This window comes from Lepidochelys kempii, chromosome 2 (genome assembly GCF_965140285.1).
Source record: "Lepidochelys kempii isolate rLepKem1 chromosome 2, rLepKem1.hap1, whole genome shotgun sequence".
NCBI lineage: Eukaryota > Metazoa > Chordata > Testudines > Cheloniidae > Lepidochelys > Lepidochelys kempii.
Genome location: NC_136381.1, coordinates 76,327,126 through 76,345,249, shown reverse-complemented (window position 1 = coordinate 76,345,249; position 18,124 = coordinate 76,327,126). Strand labels below are relative to the sequence as shown.

Here is an 18,124-nt window from a genome sequence, read left to right as displayed (position 1 = left end):
AACCATAAGATAAGCTCATGAGTCAAATTCTGCCATCAGTTACATGCACACAATGCCATTGACTTCAGTGAGGTTGCATGGGTATGACTGAGGACAGAAAATGGTTCCATGGCCTTTGGATATTTTTTCCAATAGTCCGTAGCTATTCAACCAGAAAGCCAATCTTTTTGGATCTGGCAAAGGTCTGAAGTCATGTAAAATAACTTTCATGTTTTTCAATGGGAAATGAAAAGCACATTTTAAATAATAGCATCTGAATATATTTTAACAAACTATTCCTGGACATCATCCTCTGAACCTGCTGATCCAGAAACAGTGCTCTTCCAACTTCCTCCTTTCTTGCTTGACCCAAATCAGGGCATTTGCAATTTTTCCAGTTTACTTTTTTGAAGAAAAACCATTTGAACATTCTAAATAAAGGTTTAGGTGTAGGTGAGAAGCTATTGGAAGCTGCAGCCATCTCAATATTTTCACTTAAAATATTCACTTTTTTACCTTACAATACTATAAATGCGATTTGCTTAATAGTGCTTAACCCTTACCCATCTCACGTTTACTTTTTCAATGAAAGCCAAAGCATGTGAATTAAATATTTTATTTGTTATAAAAAGAGAAATTTTAGAACACTGCATTCATAGATAAATGGCTACTGAAAGCTGAAGCCACACAGAAAGTCATTAGTAGTTTATGGCTATTTGGTGGGCTAAGTGAAACATGTTGGTATTCTAAGGCTAATTCCTAGTGGTCAGGAGTTCACATAACCCTCTCCCTTCCTCTTCTCCCTTCCCCCCCAAATACCACAATTATCCTTAATTGGCATTCTTGTTGACAGACTCAGACAAACCCCAAGGACTGATGGCCTAGCCAGGGGTAATCAATTATTTTTTTGTCAAGGTCCAAATTTCTTGGTCAAGGTACAGTCAAGGTCCAGACTCCAAAGAAACATTTTTCACACCACAATAACAATAATGATAAGAATAAGTAAATAAAAAGATTTTGTAGTTCATTCAAAAGCATCTGGCAGTCCGGATTTGTCCCATGGTCTACCTATTGACTACCCCTTGCCTAATCCAAAGGCTGCTGAAGTCAATGAAAAGACTCCCAAATGACTTCAGTGGACACTTTGGCCAGCACAGCATGTATGACTTGGGAGGAACTGGAATAAACTATACTGGCAAAAGCACTGCTTTGCCCATATAAGTTGCATCCACATTGGGGGGCTTTACATTGGCAAAGCGCTTCTATTGTATACCTGGGCCTATTCACAAAGAAGGTGAGTCACATTACAAGGACAGCGTAGGAAGCTTGCACTACAATCACCTTTGCTATTTCTGTTCTGTGCATGAAATGAGGACTTCAGTCTCCTATGCAGTCAGGCTGGCACATTTCCAAAGCAATGGGGAAAAAAAGAAAAAAAAGAAAAAAAGACTGTGGTCAGGCCAACAGCTGGACCTTTTCTAGTGGTCTGGCTGGTTTTAAACAACTAAAGTCATGGGACTTCCATTATTTCCCAAGGGAAACGATTCTACAATCTAATAGATATCAGTGTCAGAGTGATCTTCCTGATATTCAGATGTAATTCATATACATGAATTATGAGCTCCTGTCGACATCACATCCATTGTGGCATTCTTAGGGCCTGGCTCGTTTAAAATTATATGCTCTAGTTATGCAGGGTTTCTGTGTGCTAGGGCAAAATGCCTTTTTAAGGTTAATACATTATAATTCAGTTCATTAACACTTTTTTCTCAGTGAGAGTGGACACCTCTCAGTTACACACCCCACAGGTGCACAATCCCAAATGGGAGTGGAGTCAGAAAAAGAATGATGAGTACACGAAAATAAAGCTGCCCGGAGAAAAACAGGTTAACTCTTTTATGCAGATATTTACACTGGTATTCAGATAAAAAAAGTAATAATTGATATAACATTTGGTACAACACATTATGCTTATGACGTCATTCTTCTTATAGAAATAAACTCTCACACGTGTATTTTTAAGGCTTTTGTTTTCAGTTTTTACTGATTTTTACAAAAAAATGCTGGGGTTTTAAAAAAGCTATTATTCATTTTATACTGATTTTCACCTGAATTTTGGACCACTCAAATACATGAAAATACTGATTATGTTAAGAAAATCCAATATATTAATAGACAGATGTGTTTACGTTAATAAATTAATCTAACTGCAAATGTGAGGCTGTCTCTTTAAGTAAGACAATACAGTTGAATACACACACACACCAATGCATGTACATAATGTACAGTTCATGAAATAAACCACAGCATTAAATTGCTTTTACTTTCAATACTTTTACTTTTCCCTATTTGTGGCTTTTTTTCTGTCCTCTGGTCTCTCAATATTTATTTACGCAGAAAACTGTGAAGTTAATTTCTGGTACTGATTTTCACCTGTTTTTTTAATGTTTGTAATAAACACCAATAAGTTCCCTGGAAATTTTAAAACAAAATGATAATCAAAAACAAAGGGCCTTGTATATTTGATAACATTTCAGACCTGACCTAAATAGAAATCAACAAAATAAAAATATGAATCTTAACAAAAATGATCCTGAACAAGAAAAAGAAGAGAGCTACATTCCACATATGATAACCCAGCAGAGTCAAACAAGGAACGGGACCAATGAAGAAGACAACAATGGCTGGGAATTTAATATTTTCACCTTTCACCATTAATGCTATCTGTGAAACTAAAAAAAGGTAAGACAAGTTATCAAAATCCACTTTGCAAATGTTGTGTATTAAAATGACAGTTTCCCACCCTTCAAAAGGAAGCTGTCTTTTGTTTTATGAAAAAAATGTTGAAAAGAGTCTGAATAGTGTTTCACTGTCTTGAAAAAATGTGATTATTTTGGTGAGAGTTTCTTGTGATGAAAATATTTTTGCTCAGCTACAGGAACTTCACCATCCTGTCTGTAACCCATTTGTACAAAATCAAAAATATCACAATAGATACAGAAACAAAAGGAATACTTTTTGAAGCAAACAACCAGAAACACACTAGAGTTCATTTTCATCTCAATACATGCCTCACTCCCATTAATGCTACGTGAATTCCAGTGCAACTAGATAAGAATAAACACATTAATTTTACCTGAAGTCATGCAAGAAACCAAAAACCATGTTTGCAGTGAGGATACTATTCATTCAATACAACACAATTTTGCAAGAAGGCTGTTCCAGATAGCTGGAACTGCAGAGAAGATGCTCCCACAAGCAGCATCCAGACTGTTAAAGAGAACCGAGTGCTAGATGAGTAAATGGAGTTGGAAGCATATCAGGTCTGTGAAGCTGGAGATAGTCCAAGAAGGATTTTACAACAAGGGTCTTGATTTACTTCCAGGCAGATAGCAGTACCTCCAGGAGTCAGCAGCTTTAAATTTTGAACAAGGCTCCATAGAAGCCTGCCAACAGAGCCTACCGTGGAAACATGCTAAATAAGCATACCTCCTGATTGTCTAAGACCCATCCACCTACCAGCTGGATCACCTCACTTTCTGGGCTGCGCCAGTCATCTCTGAGTTCCTCGTCTCTACCAATTAAGGAAAGATTGCAAGCAGATTGTGTCCTTAGCTCTGCTCCAGATTGACTTTCCACCACTCAGGGCTTGACAATTCATGGCTGAGCGTAGGCAGTGCATCTGACCCAAGGATAGTCATTTTGAATTATATCTTGAAATGATGAGATGGCAGAGGAATTTCTGCGTATGGAGGTGGTTCACACTTCTTTGTACATCTGAGAAGGAAAGCAGCAGCATTCCATACATGCTGAAGTCTGGAGGGCTAGGAGTTCAGAAGGCAATAGAGAAGGGGGATATAGTAATCAAGAGGAGATGAAACCATAGATAGAGATGGAGTTGCAGCAATGGTATATATAGGCAATGTTGTAGAGGTGGTGACAGCAAGATATGATGACACATGGAATATGGGAAGAGATGGAAAGTCCAGAGTCAAGGACAGTGCCAAGATTATGAATAGGGGAGACAAACAGAAGGTCTGAGTCAAGAAGATAAGTAGAGGGAACTGAGTTATTGGAGGATGCTTTGCTTGCCTAAGAGAAGCATTTTTGTCTTTGAGGCTTTTAGCTGACAGAAGATGAAATGAAGCCACAAGGTTACTTGGTCAAGCCAGGCACTATCTGTTCAAGATAAGAACAGTTGAATACCATCAGTGTAAAAGTGGTAGCTAAGAATAGTATAATCAAAAAGACAAATACCTAGGCTGAAGGAAGAGTGCTGACATTTCTTGGAAATTATTTCAAATGGTACTGCAGGAGAGAAAAATATTTAATATACAAATAGAGCATGCATTTTGACAACTTGCTGTATTTTCACTCATTCTCAGAGCTCCATATTGCTCTTAGATATGCAGGCATGCATCATTAATGGGAGTTGCATGGTTGAATTCCCATGCATCATGCTCAGAATGAGAGTTGTGTGGCTAACCTATCACACACAAAAATTACTCCTGACTGTCTTCATGCTTCTCACAGCTATATTGTCACTTGCCCATGTGGTATAAACCTCTCACCTGTTGGAAATTTGCTTGGTCACATTAAATAAGACTCCCAAATTCAGACATATTACTATACATTTGTTCCCCTCATATGAGCTTTTCTAAGTATTTGTGTCTCTTCTTTCATGTTTGTGCTCTGCTGTTTTGAACCTTTTAAAAATGAGCTAAATATATGAATGGAACAAACAGAAGGAATTTATACTAAAACAGTGGCATTTAATGTAATTATTGCATTTATTTATTGAGGAGAGACAGTGTGTGTGTGTTTGTGGAAGGATGGTCACTACGTCTATAGATCTCCAAAGCATTTATTAAATCCATCGAGCAGGGAGTGTCAAGGCTTCTGCCTTCGTAATGTGCCAATGCTTGCTCAAGCTTTTCAATGCAGTGCTGAAACCAACCTCGACACAGCACTGAAGCAGAAGCCCTGGTGCCTGAGACTACGGAGTGAATGGAGTAAGGTATTTGAAATTTATCAGGGCTGCCAAGAATTGCTCAGCAAGCTAAATTTTTGATGTACACATGTGTATGATTTACGCATGTAAATGATAAATACAAACTTGAGGACATATCAGGAGGTTTAGTTCATCCCCGCTCCCCACCACCTTTTATTGTTTTTTTTCAATTATAAATCAAGTGTGGGGGGCCCCTCTGGCAAAAAGAAGTCCTCAAAACTGCTCTAATCTTATTTTTTAAAAAGCAAAACCTCTATAGTGGATGAATTCATTTATTTACGGGGTGGGGGCTTAAAGGCACAAATGGCATTTCAACAATTAAAAATGTCTCCCAAGAATCTTAAATGGAGAGACAAATGCACAACTGATGTTATAGAAGTGATCAACATGGGCAAGGAAAAACAAAAGAGGGGTTTTCAGGAATGGATAAGAAAAGGTGGCCAAATGTTTACAAATATGTCAAGGGCCAAGAAACTCTTTTAGTGACCCCTCAGATAGAAGGCTTACCATGGGAATCTACACTTCAAATCCACTCCAAAAGAGTAGAAGGCTGGAGAATGCCGTGCTTAGTGAGTCCAGGAAGGAAAAAATACTGTCATGAGTGGGAAAAGTTGGTGCAACGAAATATCTGTGAGCTGCCATGGAACATAGAAGGGAAGGGAAAGCAGCACAGTCCAACGGACATGGCACAGGTTGGGGAGTGAGGAGACCTGGGTTCTCTAATGCTGACTTTTGCCGTGTGAACTTGGGCAAGTCATTTAACTGCCCTTTGCCTCAGCTTCCCTCTTCATAAAATAGAGAAATAATAATGCTCGTGCAGCTTTAAAAAGTGGATTTAGAACCACTGACATGGACTAAAAGAGGCTATATAATTGCAAAGTACTATTATTTAAGATACAAGGAGGTTTATAGTAAAGGAGACATATTTAAATTATATTCTGAATGAGCCAGAGTGGCAGATGCAAAAAGGGGCTGGACTGTGGAGGCAAATGGCCAAGGAGAGCCTGCTAGGTCAAAATATGGTAAAAACCCATACCATATTACTTGAAGCATGGGTTACCTCACTGATGACATAACCTGGAGTGGAATTGAAAACAGCAGAGTGGAATTGATCTGGTGAAAGATGGAGAAGAAAGGCTACTTTTATATGAGTACACAGAATGAACTAAGTGATTAGTTGTGTATCATTATCAGTGAGTCATAGACATAGAGGAGAACAAATGTACAACACCCTCTAGATGTTGTGTGATTGGCTGTTGGAATAAGGGAGAGTGGGTTCAGTCAGCACAGAGCAGGATATTCAAAAGTTCCCAGTCCATCACTTCTCTGTGTATAATGGTCCAAACATTGCAACCCTAAACAAGTAAGTCTATCAAACGGTAGGGCAGAAAACAGAAGGGTAATTAAAATAAGGATGAGGTAATAAGAAAGAAAGGACTGGTCCTTTCGAAAAAGAGAGAGAAATAAAACTCTCCAATCCAATGTCTTTCTGAATACTTCACTGTCACCCTTTCTTACATTCACCTACGTTACTACTCTGGTTGGACAAAGGATGTTGGTTATTAAATTGTTTTAAAACCCAAACTGGTATACTTATTGAGCACAAATGTTTTATTGCCCACAGATGTATTTGCCACTACTTTCAGTGCTTATCAAATCCCCTTTGTGATTTTAACTGTATGATGTGTTCCTATGAAAGTTCCAGTTAGCATGCTATTGAAGAAAGAAGTACTGATGTGAAAGAAAGACCTGCTGCAGTTTAATACCGAATGGAATATGCCCTCTAAGCTTTCAGAAATATTTGCTAATATTGTAGCCATTCATGTTTTAAAGAAGAAAATCCTGCATTGAAAGGGAGGATTCACTGTATATCCAGAAATCTGTAAGATACCATCTTCTCATCACTTCTCATCATGCAGATGAATATATTGCTATTCAAGAAATAGCGAAAGTAAAAATAAAAACAATGACTGCATCATTTTTTAATCTCTTATAGTCTATGTTCAGGTAGCAAGAAATTTAATTCCAGTTGGACCAGAGTCTTGTGATCTTTTTTTCTTTCATCTAAGATTTTTTTTTAAATGCTAAGCGGTATTACAATAGAAAAGCATGTATTTTTGCCCTGGTTTACACCCATCATCCTTACCATTACAACAAGACAAAAGCATTAAAGAAAAATTAATCACGTCAAAAGATTTTAGCAAAAACAAGTGAGACCATGCATAAAGCATCGCTTTGTCTAGTGTGAAGTCACGCTCTGATTAAAAACATATAATGAAAGTGAAAGTAATACATCATTGCCTTAGCAGTAGGGTTTTTTGGAAGTGCTATGCAAGTCTGAACACAAAAAAATCTTTATAGATTCTGGCTTTTGAAACTTAAAATTAAACTACAATAATTGTAACAAATGAAACATTGGATATTTTTAAAAATTCAATCAATCTTAAATGTTACAGTTACAAAGAAAAAGTAAGGTGTTAGGCTTAAACAAGGGGACTCCTGGCAGGTTTTATGGTTGATAATTAAAATATAAGCAGCAGCCGCAGCAGGCATGGGGATGTGATACTGAAAGAATCATCTTCAGTGCCCACCAGGTAGTTTACTCAGTTTAAAGGAGTATTGAGAGGGTAGTAAGTGATGAAGCACAAGCAGCAGGGCAATGCTTCTGTTGCTAATTGGGGCCACCGAACACCTGTCAGTTCCAGATTAACTAGTGCTACTGGCAGCAGTAGTAGCCTATTGCTGCTATAAGACACAGATAACACCCAATTACTTTAAAGTGTGTGAGTGCGCGTGTGCGCACACATGTGAGAATCTGGGTGACTCAGCAAAGAATAGTTTAGTGTATTAAATGTGTTCACTACACATTATCATGTAGCTTGTAAAATCTTTTACTGTGCTTGGACACGAATGTGCAATAACAAATATTTCAAGATATATAGCATTGTGCATCCATTTATCTCAAATTAGAATTGAGCCCATTGAAGGTAAAATTCGATGCCAATATATTCTTTTAAAACGCCACACTTCCCTCTCTCTCCTTTGTTCCTAAGCCTAAGAAACAGCCACTCTGAGAAGAGTACAAGCAGGGAAAGGAGGAAAATACACAATAATACTGGACTGTAAAAAATCTAATGAGCCCATGAGCCATAACATTCTTGCTTATAAAGAATGACATTAAAATGGGAAATGGGTGCATGTCTCCCCTCCTTTTCTGGTCCTATGAAAAAGGTAAGTTATTTTCCTGATACCTTCAGAATTACTCCCATTAGTCCTGATGCATTAGTTGCTTTGCGAAGCCGGGAACAGACAAGAGGGCAGAATCCTTGCCAACAGATCTAGTCATCTAGCGTGAACAAAGCAAAATTTTTATTTTGCAAAGCTCTCATGCTCAACACCTGTGGTGCTCAACCTGCAACTCTTTTCATACCCCTGAGTATCATGGTTTTTGTGTGGTCTGTGGTTTCCAATGGGTGATATTCTTGCTCTACTTGTATCTCACATAAGACATCTCATGGAGCACTGAGCAAATGGACTGGTGTAAAAGCCACTCAGTCTCTGAGAGGTAAGGGTAACCACCTCTCTCTAACGGGTTAACAGGCCCAGTTCAAGAATATCTGGGGCTCCTTTCTGAGTCATTTGATATAGTCTCCCAGTTGCAGGATTTCATTTGCTATCTTCTCTTCCCACCCTCACCCGCCCCATGCTCCGATGACACACCACCTGTAGGAGTGAAGGGAGAGGAGGGGAGAATAAGTAATATGGACAAACCAGGGTCCAGATTCTGTGCATATTTATAGCAGTGTAAATCCAAAGTGACTCTACAGAAGTCAGTGGCATTTCTTAAGATTTACACTGGTGTAAATGAGCATGGAATTTGGCCTCTGGTGAGTGGATGAGGGATGTTAGGAAAACCGCTGATGGGGTTTTCTGTTAAGGAAGAACATCCATTGTATCTCAGCCATTAATGAGATAAAGAGGTAGAAATCCTGAATCTCCATGAGGCTTATCACAGCACTCTGTCAGCATGATGCAGTTCATGCTCCACCCTATGGTTCACTGCAGAATGAGCAGTAAATTTTTCACTTCAATTGATGGTGTCATGACTTGGGGGTGCCCTGTGGCTCTGGGATGGGCAGCATTGTCTGAACTGGTCCTGTTGGTAAGACAGAAACAGAAGAGGACTCTCTCCTCCCTCCCTAGCAGTCAGGAATTGGGGTAAAAATAGGAAAACTTCTTTTTTTCAGACACTATGCACTAGGATGGGGTGGGAGAGAGAGCCAGAGAAATATTTCGTTTTTAAGAACCCAGATTATGGGTTACGAATAAAAGAGATATTACAACAGAAAATAAAGATGGCACAGTGTACTGGAACTGCACTACAATATTTGTCTCCTGCTACTTCTGCAACAAATATAGGTTGGCACTATCTTGTGATAACTAAACACCCCGACACATGCTGATGCAACGCCATGACTGCAATGCAATGTCAGGGTGCTGTGCTGTGATTACTTTCTGATTCTCTCTAAATCCATTCACTGGTGATATTCCTCTCCTGCTCTTCAAGTTTATGTACCACTGTTCTGTAGTGTTAGTTTGTGTTTTAATGGAGAGAACTGGAAAAAAATTCTACTCACATTTCCTTGTTTCCCTGGGTTCCTGTGTTGCTTTGTGGTGAACTAGGTAATGGTGGTGTTGGTGGTGGGTTATAGAATTTTAAACAGCTTAATGGCTATTTCAACCTTTCAAAAGGGTTTTAAATTGTTACCTTTCATTATTTAGGGGGTATGTGGAATATGTTCTAAGAAGATATCCCTGTTGCATTTGAATGTTTCCACTGTGCAAATATTGATTTTTGTGTGTGTCCCCAATATGACAGAAGGTGTGTCTTCACAGCACAGTTAGCTTGAGTTATAACTTGAGTGTTACCTCTAATTTGACACCTGTCCACATACACAAATCTCTACCTCAAGTTAAGTAGTGCTTTAAAGCTCAAGGTAGATCAGTTGCTGGGGGATGTGTGGGGGGGGGGGGAAACGGGACTGATGCTTGAGCTAGCAACGCAGTGGGGATGCAACAGCTGAGTTACAACTCATCAGTAGTAATCCAATCACTCTGCTAATCCGATCACTCTGTGTTGCTAATCAAATCACTCTGTGTAACTCCAGTTTTGTTTTACAGTCTGGTTGCTCTCACCAAACTAGATTTCAGAAAGTACTAGGCGAGCATGCACTAGGGAACTTTGAATTCACACCAGCAGGGTCTACACAGACCAGTTATTGTGGATCACATGAGTACGCACTGCTACTCCAGGTAGACAAGCCCTCAGATAACTGCTTGCTAGCGGGCAATGGAAAGAATATGCTTTATTTTGGTAAGATGCACAAAAATACTCTTTAAAAACTTCTTGAAGTTCAGAATGATACTTTTTTAAAAAATAGATACTAGTCCAAATTCATCCATGGCGTAACTCAAATTCAGTCATTTCAATTACATTGTGTGTGAACTGGGGCCAATTAATTTAGAATCTGAACAATGTTCTTTACCGGAACATACATATAATGTTAGTAGGGTTCAATTTTCCCCCCAAACTAATGGATAGTATCCATTTAAATAATCAGCTGTCAAATTTCATTCCTATAAAAAAAAAAGGAGTACTTGTGGCACCTTAGAGACTAACAAATTTATTTGAGCATAAGCTTTTGTGAGCTACAGCTCACTTCATCGGATGCATTCAGTCCATCCATTTTTGGGGATAGTGTTCTTGACAGCTTGTAGTAATGTCACGGCTAACCTGGTGGCTGAACTTTGTGACTTTGTCCTTACCCATAACTATTTTACATTTGGGGACAATGTATACCTTCAGATCAGCAGCACTGCTATGGGTACCCGCATGGCCCCACAGTATGCCAACATTTTTATGGCTGATTTAGAACAATGCTTCCTCAGCTCTCGTCGCCTAATGCCCCTACTCTACTTGCGCTATATTGATGACATCTTCATCATCTGGACCCATGGAAAAGAAGTCCTTGAGGAATTCCACCATGATTTCAACAATTTCCATCCCACCATCAACCTCAGCCTGGTCCAGTCCACACAAGAGATCCACTTCCTGGACACTACAGTGCTAATAAACGATGGTCACATAAACACCACCCTATACCGGAAACCTACTGACCGCTATTCCTACCTACATGCCTCCAGCTTTCACCCTGACCACACCACACGATCCATCGTCTACAGCCAAGCTCTGCGATACAACCGCATTTGCTCCAACCCCTCAGACAGAGACAAACACCTACAAGATCTCTCTCAAGCATTCTTACAACTACAATACCCACCTGCAGAAGTGAAGAAACAGATTGCTAGAGCCAGAAGAGTTCCCAGAAGTCACCTATTACAGGACAGGCCTAACAAAGAAAATAACAGAATGCCACTAGCCGTCACCTTCAGCCCTCAACTAAAACCCCTCCAACGCATTATTAAGGATCTACAACCTATCCTGAAGGATGACCCAACACTCTCACAAATCTTGGGAGACAGGCAGTCCTTGCCTACAGACAGCCCCCCAACCTGAAGCAAATACTCACCAGCAACCACATACCACACAACAGAACCACTAACCCAGGAACCTATCCTTGCAACAAAGCCCGTTGCCAACTGTGCCCACATATCTATTCAGGGGACACCATCACAGGGCCTAATAACATCAGCCACACTAGCAGAGGCTCGTTCACCTGCACATCCACCAATGTGATATATGCCATCATGTGCCAGCAATGCCCCTCTGCCATGTACATTGCTCAAACTGGACAGTCTCTACGTAAAAGAATAAATGGACACAAATCAGATGTCAAGAATTATAACATTCATAAACCAGTCGGAGAACACTTCAATCTCTCTGGTCACGCAATTACAGACATGAAGGTCGCTATCTTAAGAAAAAAAAACTTCAAATCCAGACTCCAGCAAGAAACTGCTGAATTGGAATTCATTTGCAAATTGGATACTATTAATTTAGGCTTAAATAGAGACTGGGAGTGGCTAAGCCATTATGCAAGGTAGTCTATTTCTCCTTGTTTTTTCCTACCCCCCCGCAGACGTTCTGGTTAAACTTGAATTTATGCTGGAAATGGCCCACCTTGATTATCATACATATTGTAAGGAGAGTGGTCAGTTTGGATGAGCTATTACCAGCAGGAGAGTGAGTTTGTGTGTGTGTGGGGGGGTGAGAAAACCTGGATTTGTGCTGGAAATGGCCCACCTTGATTATCATACACATTGTAAAGAGAGTGGTCACTTTGGATGAGCTATTACCAGCAGGAGAGTGAGTTTGTGTGTGGGGGCCGGAGGGTGAGAAAACCTGGATTTGTGTTGGAAATGGCCCAACTTGATTATCATACACATTGTAAGGAGAGTGATCACTTTAGATAAGCTATTACCAGCAGGAGAGTGGGGTGGGAGGAGGTATTGTTTCATGGTCTCTGTGTATATAATGTCTTCTGCAGTTTCCACAGTATGCATCCGATGAAGTGAGCTGTAGCTCACGAAAGCTTATGCTCAAATAAATTGGTTAGTCTCTAAGGTGCCACAAGTACTCCTTTTCTTTTTGTGAACACAGACTAACACGGCTGTTACTCTGAAACCTGATTTGATTCCATGACCAAGTTAGTTTGGGAATTGTAACCAATATAACAATACATTCCAAATCTCAATGCTCAAGGCAAACACTTGTGGGGTGAAAAATTCTGTACATAAAGCCTCTAAGCACTATTTACTGTAGCTGATACATACCACTAATATGCTATAAGCAATGGATGTAGAGGACAATGGGGGAAACTACCTTTAATGACAATGGACAAGACATAAAGGCTGAAGAGGGAAACAAAAGTGCAAAACACAACAGAAAATGTGTTCTAAAAGGCCAGAGATCTGAATCTGAGAAATTGCCTCCAACTTCACATTATTTTTTAAAAATACGAGCTTATATGTGTTGCGATACGAAAGCTTTGCAAGTTTACTTTAAAAACTTACAGGAATGATTTTAAGCCAGTTTTAATTTAGGCCTATTCCATTACAAAATTAGCATCTTCTGCAATCTCAATTTATTGCTCCATTGTGAAACCTCTTGTGATACATAAACAAATCTCTGAAGGGAAACAAATCAATAAAATGTCTAATTTAATTAACCATGGTTTTAGATTCATCAAGACAACTCTACAAAAAATAAACCGCTTACTTGTCAGTATTTTCCATGTCTTCTTTTCATCATCATAATACTGAACCAAATTGCTGGGTAGCCGGTCAGGTCCGGGAGGCAATCCTCCGACTAATAACAGCATTTTCTTATTGGAGCGAATTCTTCACCCAAAACAAGAGAAAAGATGAATAACTATATTATTGTAGAGTATTTTTAGTGGCAACAAAATCACAACCATCAAAAGAATGTTCACTGCTTGCAGTTTTCTATTTCATTTTTTGCATTTCTTTCCCCAATCATGTCTCAACAATTTTTGAACCAAGCAGAAAAATGATCAGAAAAGCTGCATATCCCTCTACTCATGGAATAAGCAGCTTCCTTTATGCAATTTGTTAGAGGTTCATTCTAGAACGACCTTTTTCTTATATTATCCCTTTAAATCATCACTCTTTACAGCTGAATACACATGAAATGCTCTGGAGTTGTACTAAGGTTAAGCATTAAAGTTGCATGTCAAAAATCGTATTAGTCAAAATCATTATTATAAGCCATTCTACACTCAAAGAACCTTGAAAAAATTAAGGTTATGCAGAGAGTTTGTGAGCCAACTCTTTAATCACACACTGAACTTCCAGTACTACAGTTTAGTACAATTAGTAGCACCAGGCAAACGGTTATGGGTTAAACGCTAACTTACAAGTACTTTTTTGTTTGTTTAATTTAGCCCAGACTCCTGCTTTCCCATTCCCTCCCCTCCATCCCCCCATTTTCTTTGCTCTCCCCCTGTGCACCACTGGCTATAGCAACACCAATTGGTAAAAATGAGACTGTGATGTTGTTGTGAGCCTCCCCAGAGTGGAGCCCTGCCAATGCTTGCTACTGATCCAGCGGCATGAACCTGCTCGACTGTGCAAAGTCACTCTAATTCCCTCTCTCTGTTTTTCTACCTTCTCCCCCAGGGGGCAACCACTGAAAGGAGTGACTACCCACCCATCAAGAACTGGCAATTCGCTGCTATTAACCGTGACCGTGATTCCCAATCTGCTTGGCAGTTCTTAAGAATAGGACTGCAATGTCTCATATGCAGTAAAAGCAGTTATATGCACCCTGGACTCCACCACTACACCTGATGAACGTACATTTCTTTGCAATGTTAATGGATTTAGCACAATTGTATGTGAAGAGGGGAAGGAAGTCCTAGACCCCCAGATGAGTCCTGATGCTTTAATAGAAATTCAGGTATATGTTAAGTGACTATCAGTCACCCTAAGCCTGAAAATGATAAATAAAGAACCCTGATATAACAATTCATTCTATATATGATGGTGATATAGCATTTTAAAATACATCCATACTATTTATTGTCCATAAGGGACAGCATGTTTGCCATAATACACCCTTGCTATACACCAGTGCTTTGTTGAGTAGAATGGTGTTATTGGCACTAATTTACATATTTTTAATGAACATTCCTTGCAAGGAAAGCCAGAGAACTCCATTAATCAAGCTCCATTATCACTAAATTTTGTACTCACAACAACAGGGTGAACTCTCTGCACAGAAACCCCATTATCAGTAATACACTCCAGTAGAGGGAGCCTTATCACTGATGTCCATAGACTATTTTTTTAAAATACAGTTTACATTATTATTTGGCAAGACTGTGATTGTCTGAGAGACTAATTTACACTTATGTTCATACTGCACCCTATTTAAAATTTGTGCACAATAAACTCTAGCAAGTTTTGATTTTCTTTCAATATTCGTTGCCTTTAGATATGTGCTATCCCACCTGATCTTAATCAGAGAGAGAATGTACAATGGGAGATTCCATCTACTTTAAGGTTACGAATCAAACCTTTCGGATGGTACTGTGATATGTTGCTACACAGAGTACAATTATAGTTCTAGATATTTGGGAAATACAACAACATCAGAAAGACAGATAGGGGATGCTATAACAGATAAATTAATTTCAGAATAAATAAATCTAAGGCTTTTGTAAATTGCCGAACTGACAGCTTAGGAAATGGAAACCCTCATTTTATGTACAGAATTTATATAGCAGGGACAGTGACAGAGCAAGATTCTCCACTGTCTTACCAATGTGCCTGAACCCTGATTTGGAGTGAGTCATTCCGTCTTCCTGACGATTCAGTCTTTGGCCTATGCGCCAAAATTTCTATTTATTGTCAGATGATGGTTGTTACCAGTCTGCTAGACTCCATATGTAAGTAAGATCAGAAGTTGGCTCACAGTCATTGCCAGAATGGACCGGATTCAAACTATAACTTAGCTGTCAAAGCTTCCATATATATTACTAATTCCCTGAGATATTCAGTTCTTCCAAAGAAAGATGTTTAATGAAAGTATGGTAGACAGAAAATATGCAACATAAGAGAATGCTAAACTCTTTTTTTTTGTGACTGCACATGTAACTAGTGGCACAGAAAACTGGAGACATAAGTTAGTTATGCCTGATCATCCCTAATGATAGAGAATAAATTGTTTATTCCAACCCTCTTGTGTTGTATGTTATAGTTATCTCACGATCAATTCTACTTGTATTATAAAAATTTGAATGCTCTTGTAAGATCTAGTTGATAAAGGAACATATTTCAGTTTTCAACTTTCATCTAATAAACTCCTTTCTCCTCAAAGCATGGTGAAAATCCAATGAACAAATAAGGCTTAATGGCTAAGGTGCAAAATGAAATCACAGAATCACAGAATATGTCAGACTTAACTTTGAATTTCAAGACTTTGGCACCATGCAATCCACCCTCAATTTTATTTAAACAAAACCCAACTTGTATATTTACAGTATCCTGAAGAGGGAGTGACACATCTATAAAAGAAATGTTTTTTTAAAATGTTTTAGTCAATGAGGTAAATAAGAATAGCTTTATAAAAGTTCGTATGAATTCAGTAGCCAGGATCTTTTTGAGGAAAAGCATCTGGATCTTTCAGATAATTACTATGTTTTTTATCTAAAACGTGCACTATTTAATTGATTTATGTTCAGAAACATTCCAATGTATTGGGTAAATACAAGTGTCGATATTTCTTTATAAAGCATGCTTTATTGGCTTGGTAGACTAGATCCAAAGGTGCTTTTCTTATCTTTGGAGTAAATGCATCTAGTCTAGGTTTTGAAATATGTATTTTTATTTACTGGATCATACTTTAACCGTGTTTGATATTACATCCAGTAACAGTACTACAGCAGAATGTTAACCTACACGCACATGAGACGTGAAACATCTCACTGTTCATAGGCAGTAACCTATTTTCAAACATTAATGTAATTAAATAAAAACAGGAAGATAAAAGCAGAGTCTAAAGCTCATGTGATTGCTAGCAGAACCCTAAGAGAGATATTTTCCCTATTACATTGCTACTGATTTGTTATTTTGATAATATGCAATTATCATCTGAAACACTTCAGGTTGCAACTGAAACTTTCTTTTTATAGTCTATGTTTCATAGTATTGTATGTCACATGACATATTAATAGGATGTGATTCACATTCACACTCATATGGCTATTTATATTTGCTGATACTTAGTTAATACTAGTAGATCCCAACCTGGGGCCGTTGAAATGTTGTTGACCGTAGCAGGCATGCTTGTGTAGTATTAAAAGCTGATATATGCTACTCTAAGTAACTTTTCCTGTAAACGGTTTTTTGACACCCAGGCTCCACGGGGTCTATTCTACCCAATGCAGACACATACTCCTGTTAATTATTATTATTATTATTTTCACAGAGATGGCTGCTTCTATATGAAAATCTCAAAAAAATTAATAAACCTTAATTAAGACTCACCGAACCCCAAGCCATGTGGAATTTATTTTACCTATTTCAGGGTGTGTAAAGTCTAGCAAAAATATTTTAAGGCCAAAATTTTAAAACTTGGATGTCTCAAGTCAGGCACAAAAACCTGTATCTTTAAACACCTATATGAGTGGACTGATTTTCAAAGATGCTGAATTCCCGTAACTCCTACTGACGTCAAAGGAAGCTGTAAGTGCTCAGCATCTCTGAAAACCTGGCCACTGATTTAGTAGTCTAAGCTAACTTTACGTTCACAGGTTGAAAATTTTAGCCGAAAGGCATGCCTAGACGGCATTCTTCTTTTGGCGGCGTGTTCAGTAGCCACCCTAGCACAGGTATAACTGCAGTGGAGCTGGTGACACACAACTTAGGCGAGTACAACCAAGACACGCCTGATGGGTGTGGATATGCACATGAGTACATACCCTTCATGGCTCAACTAAGCCATACCTTCCCATCTACACTGCTATTTTTAGCAGTGTAGTGTCCTGCTGCCTCCTTGCTGCTAGAACCTTTCCCCTCCACAGGAACAGGCTTCACCAGTAGGGAAAGACTGTGGCAGGAGGAAGGCAGGGAAAAAGGCTCAGGTAGCTCCCTGCTACTGAGCCTTTCCTTGATGCAGGTAAAGACTCTGGCAACAGTGAAAAGCTTTGGCAGGGGGGTTTCCCCAGTGCCTCCTCCCTGCCAGACCGTTTCCTTGCTGCAGTGAAAGATTTTGCCAGCAGGAAGCTACTGAAGCCTTTCCCTGCTGCCTGAGTATTTCACTGACACGTGTAGCTATCCACCGCATTGTGGACGCTTCTTGCTTTTCACAACAGCATGAAGTTTCACACATCCTACATGCTGCCCTGCCAGTGGTGTGTAAAATAGATATAGTCTAAATGACTTGCTCATCATTATGCAGTGGTAGAGACAGGCACAGAACTCAGAAGTCCTGACATAAAGTCCCCATCCAAAGCAAGTATGCAGTCCTGCCATCCCCATGTTAAAGTAAAACAATACCAGGGAAAATATCTTCCTTGCTGATTTAATTTTTTCTGATTAACCACCCCCTGCTGGGCTTTCCTCATCTCTGTAGCTACTCATAGCAGTTCA

At 39.1% G+C, this 18,124-nt stretch overlaps 1 protein-coding gene across 5 annotated transcripts in view; it reads right to left on the bottom strand.

Moving 5' to 3' along the window:
• KLHL14 (kelch like family member 14) overlaps positions 1-18,124 on the bottom strand; it is a 77,340-nt gene that overhangs the window by 46,089 nt on the left and 13,127 nt on the right. For all 5 annotated transcript variants that reach the window (XR_012157229.2, XR_012157228.2, XM_073331290.2 and 2 more), the window contains exon 3: positions 13,230-13,351. Coding sequence is in view for 3 of the 5 variants with exons in the window: in XM_073331290.2 (XP_073187391.1) it covers positions 13,230-13,351 (122 nt within the window). In the remaining 2 variants the exon portion in view is untranslated. The remainder of the gene's footprint in view (positions 1-13,229; positions 13,352-18,124) is intronic.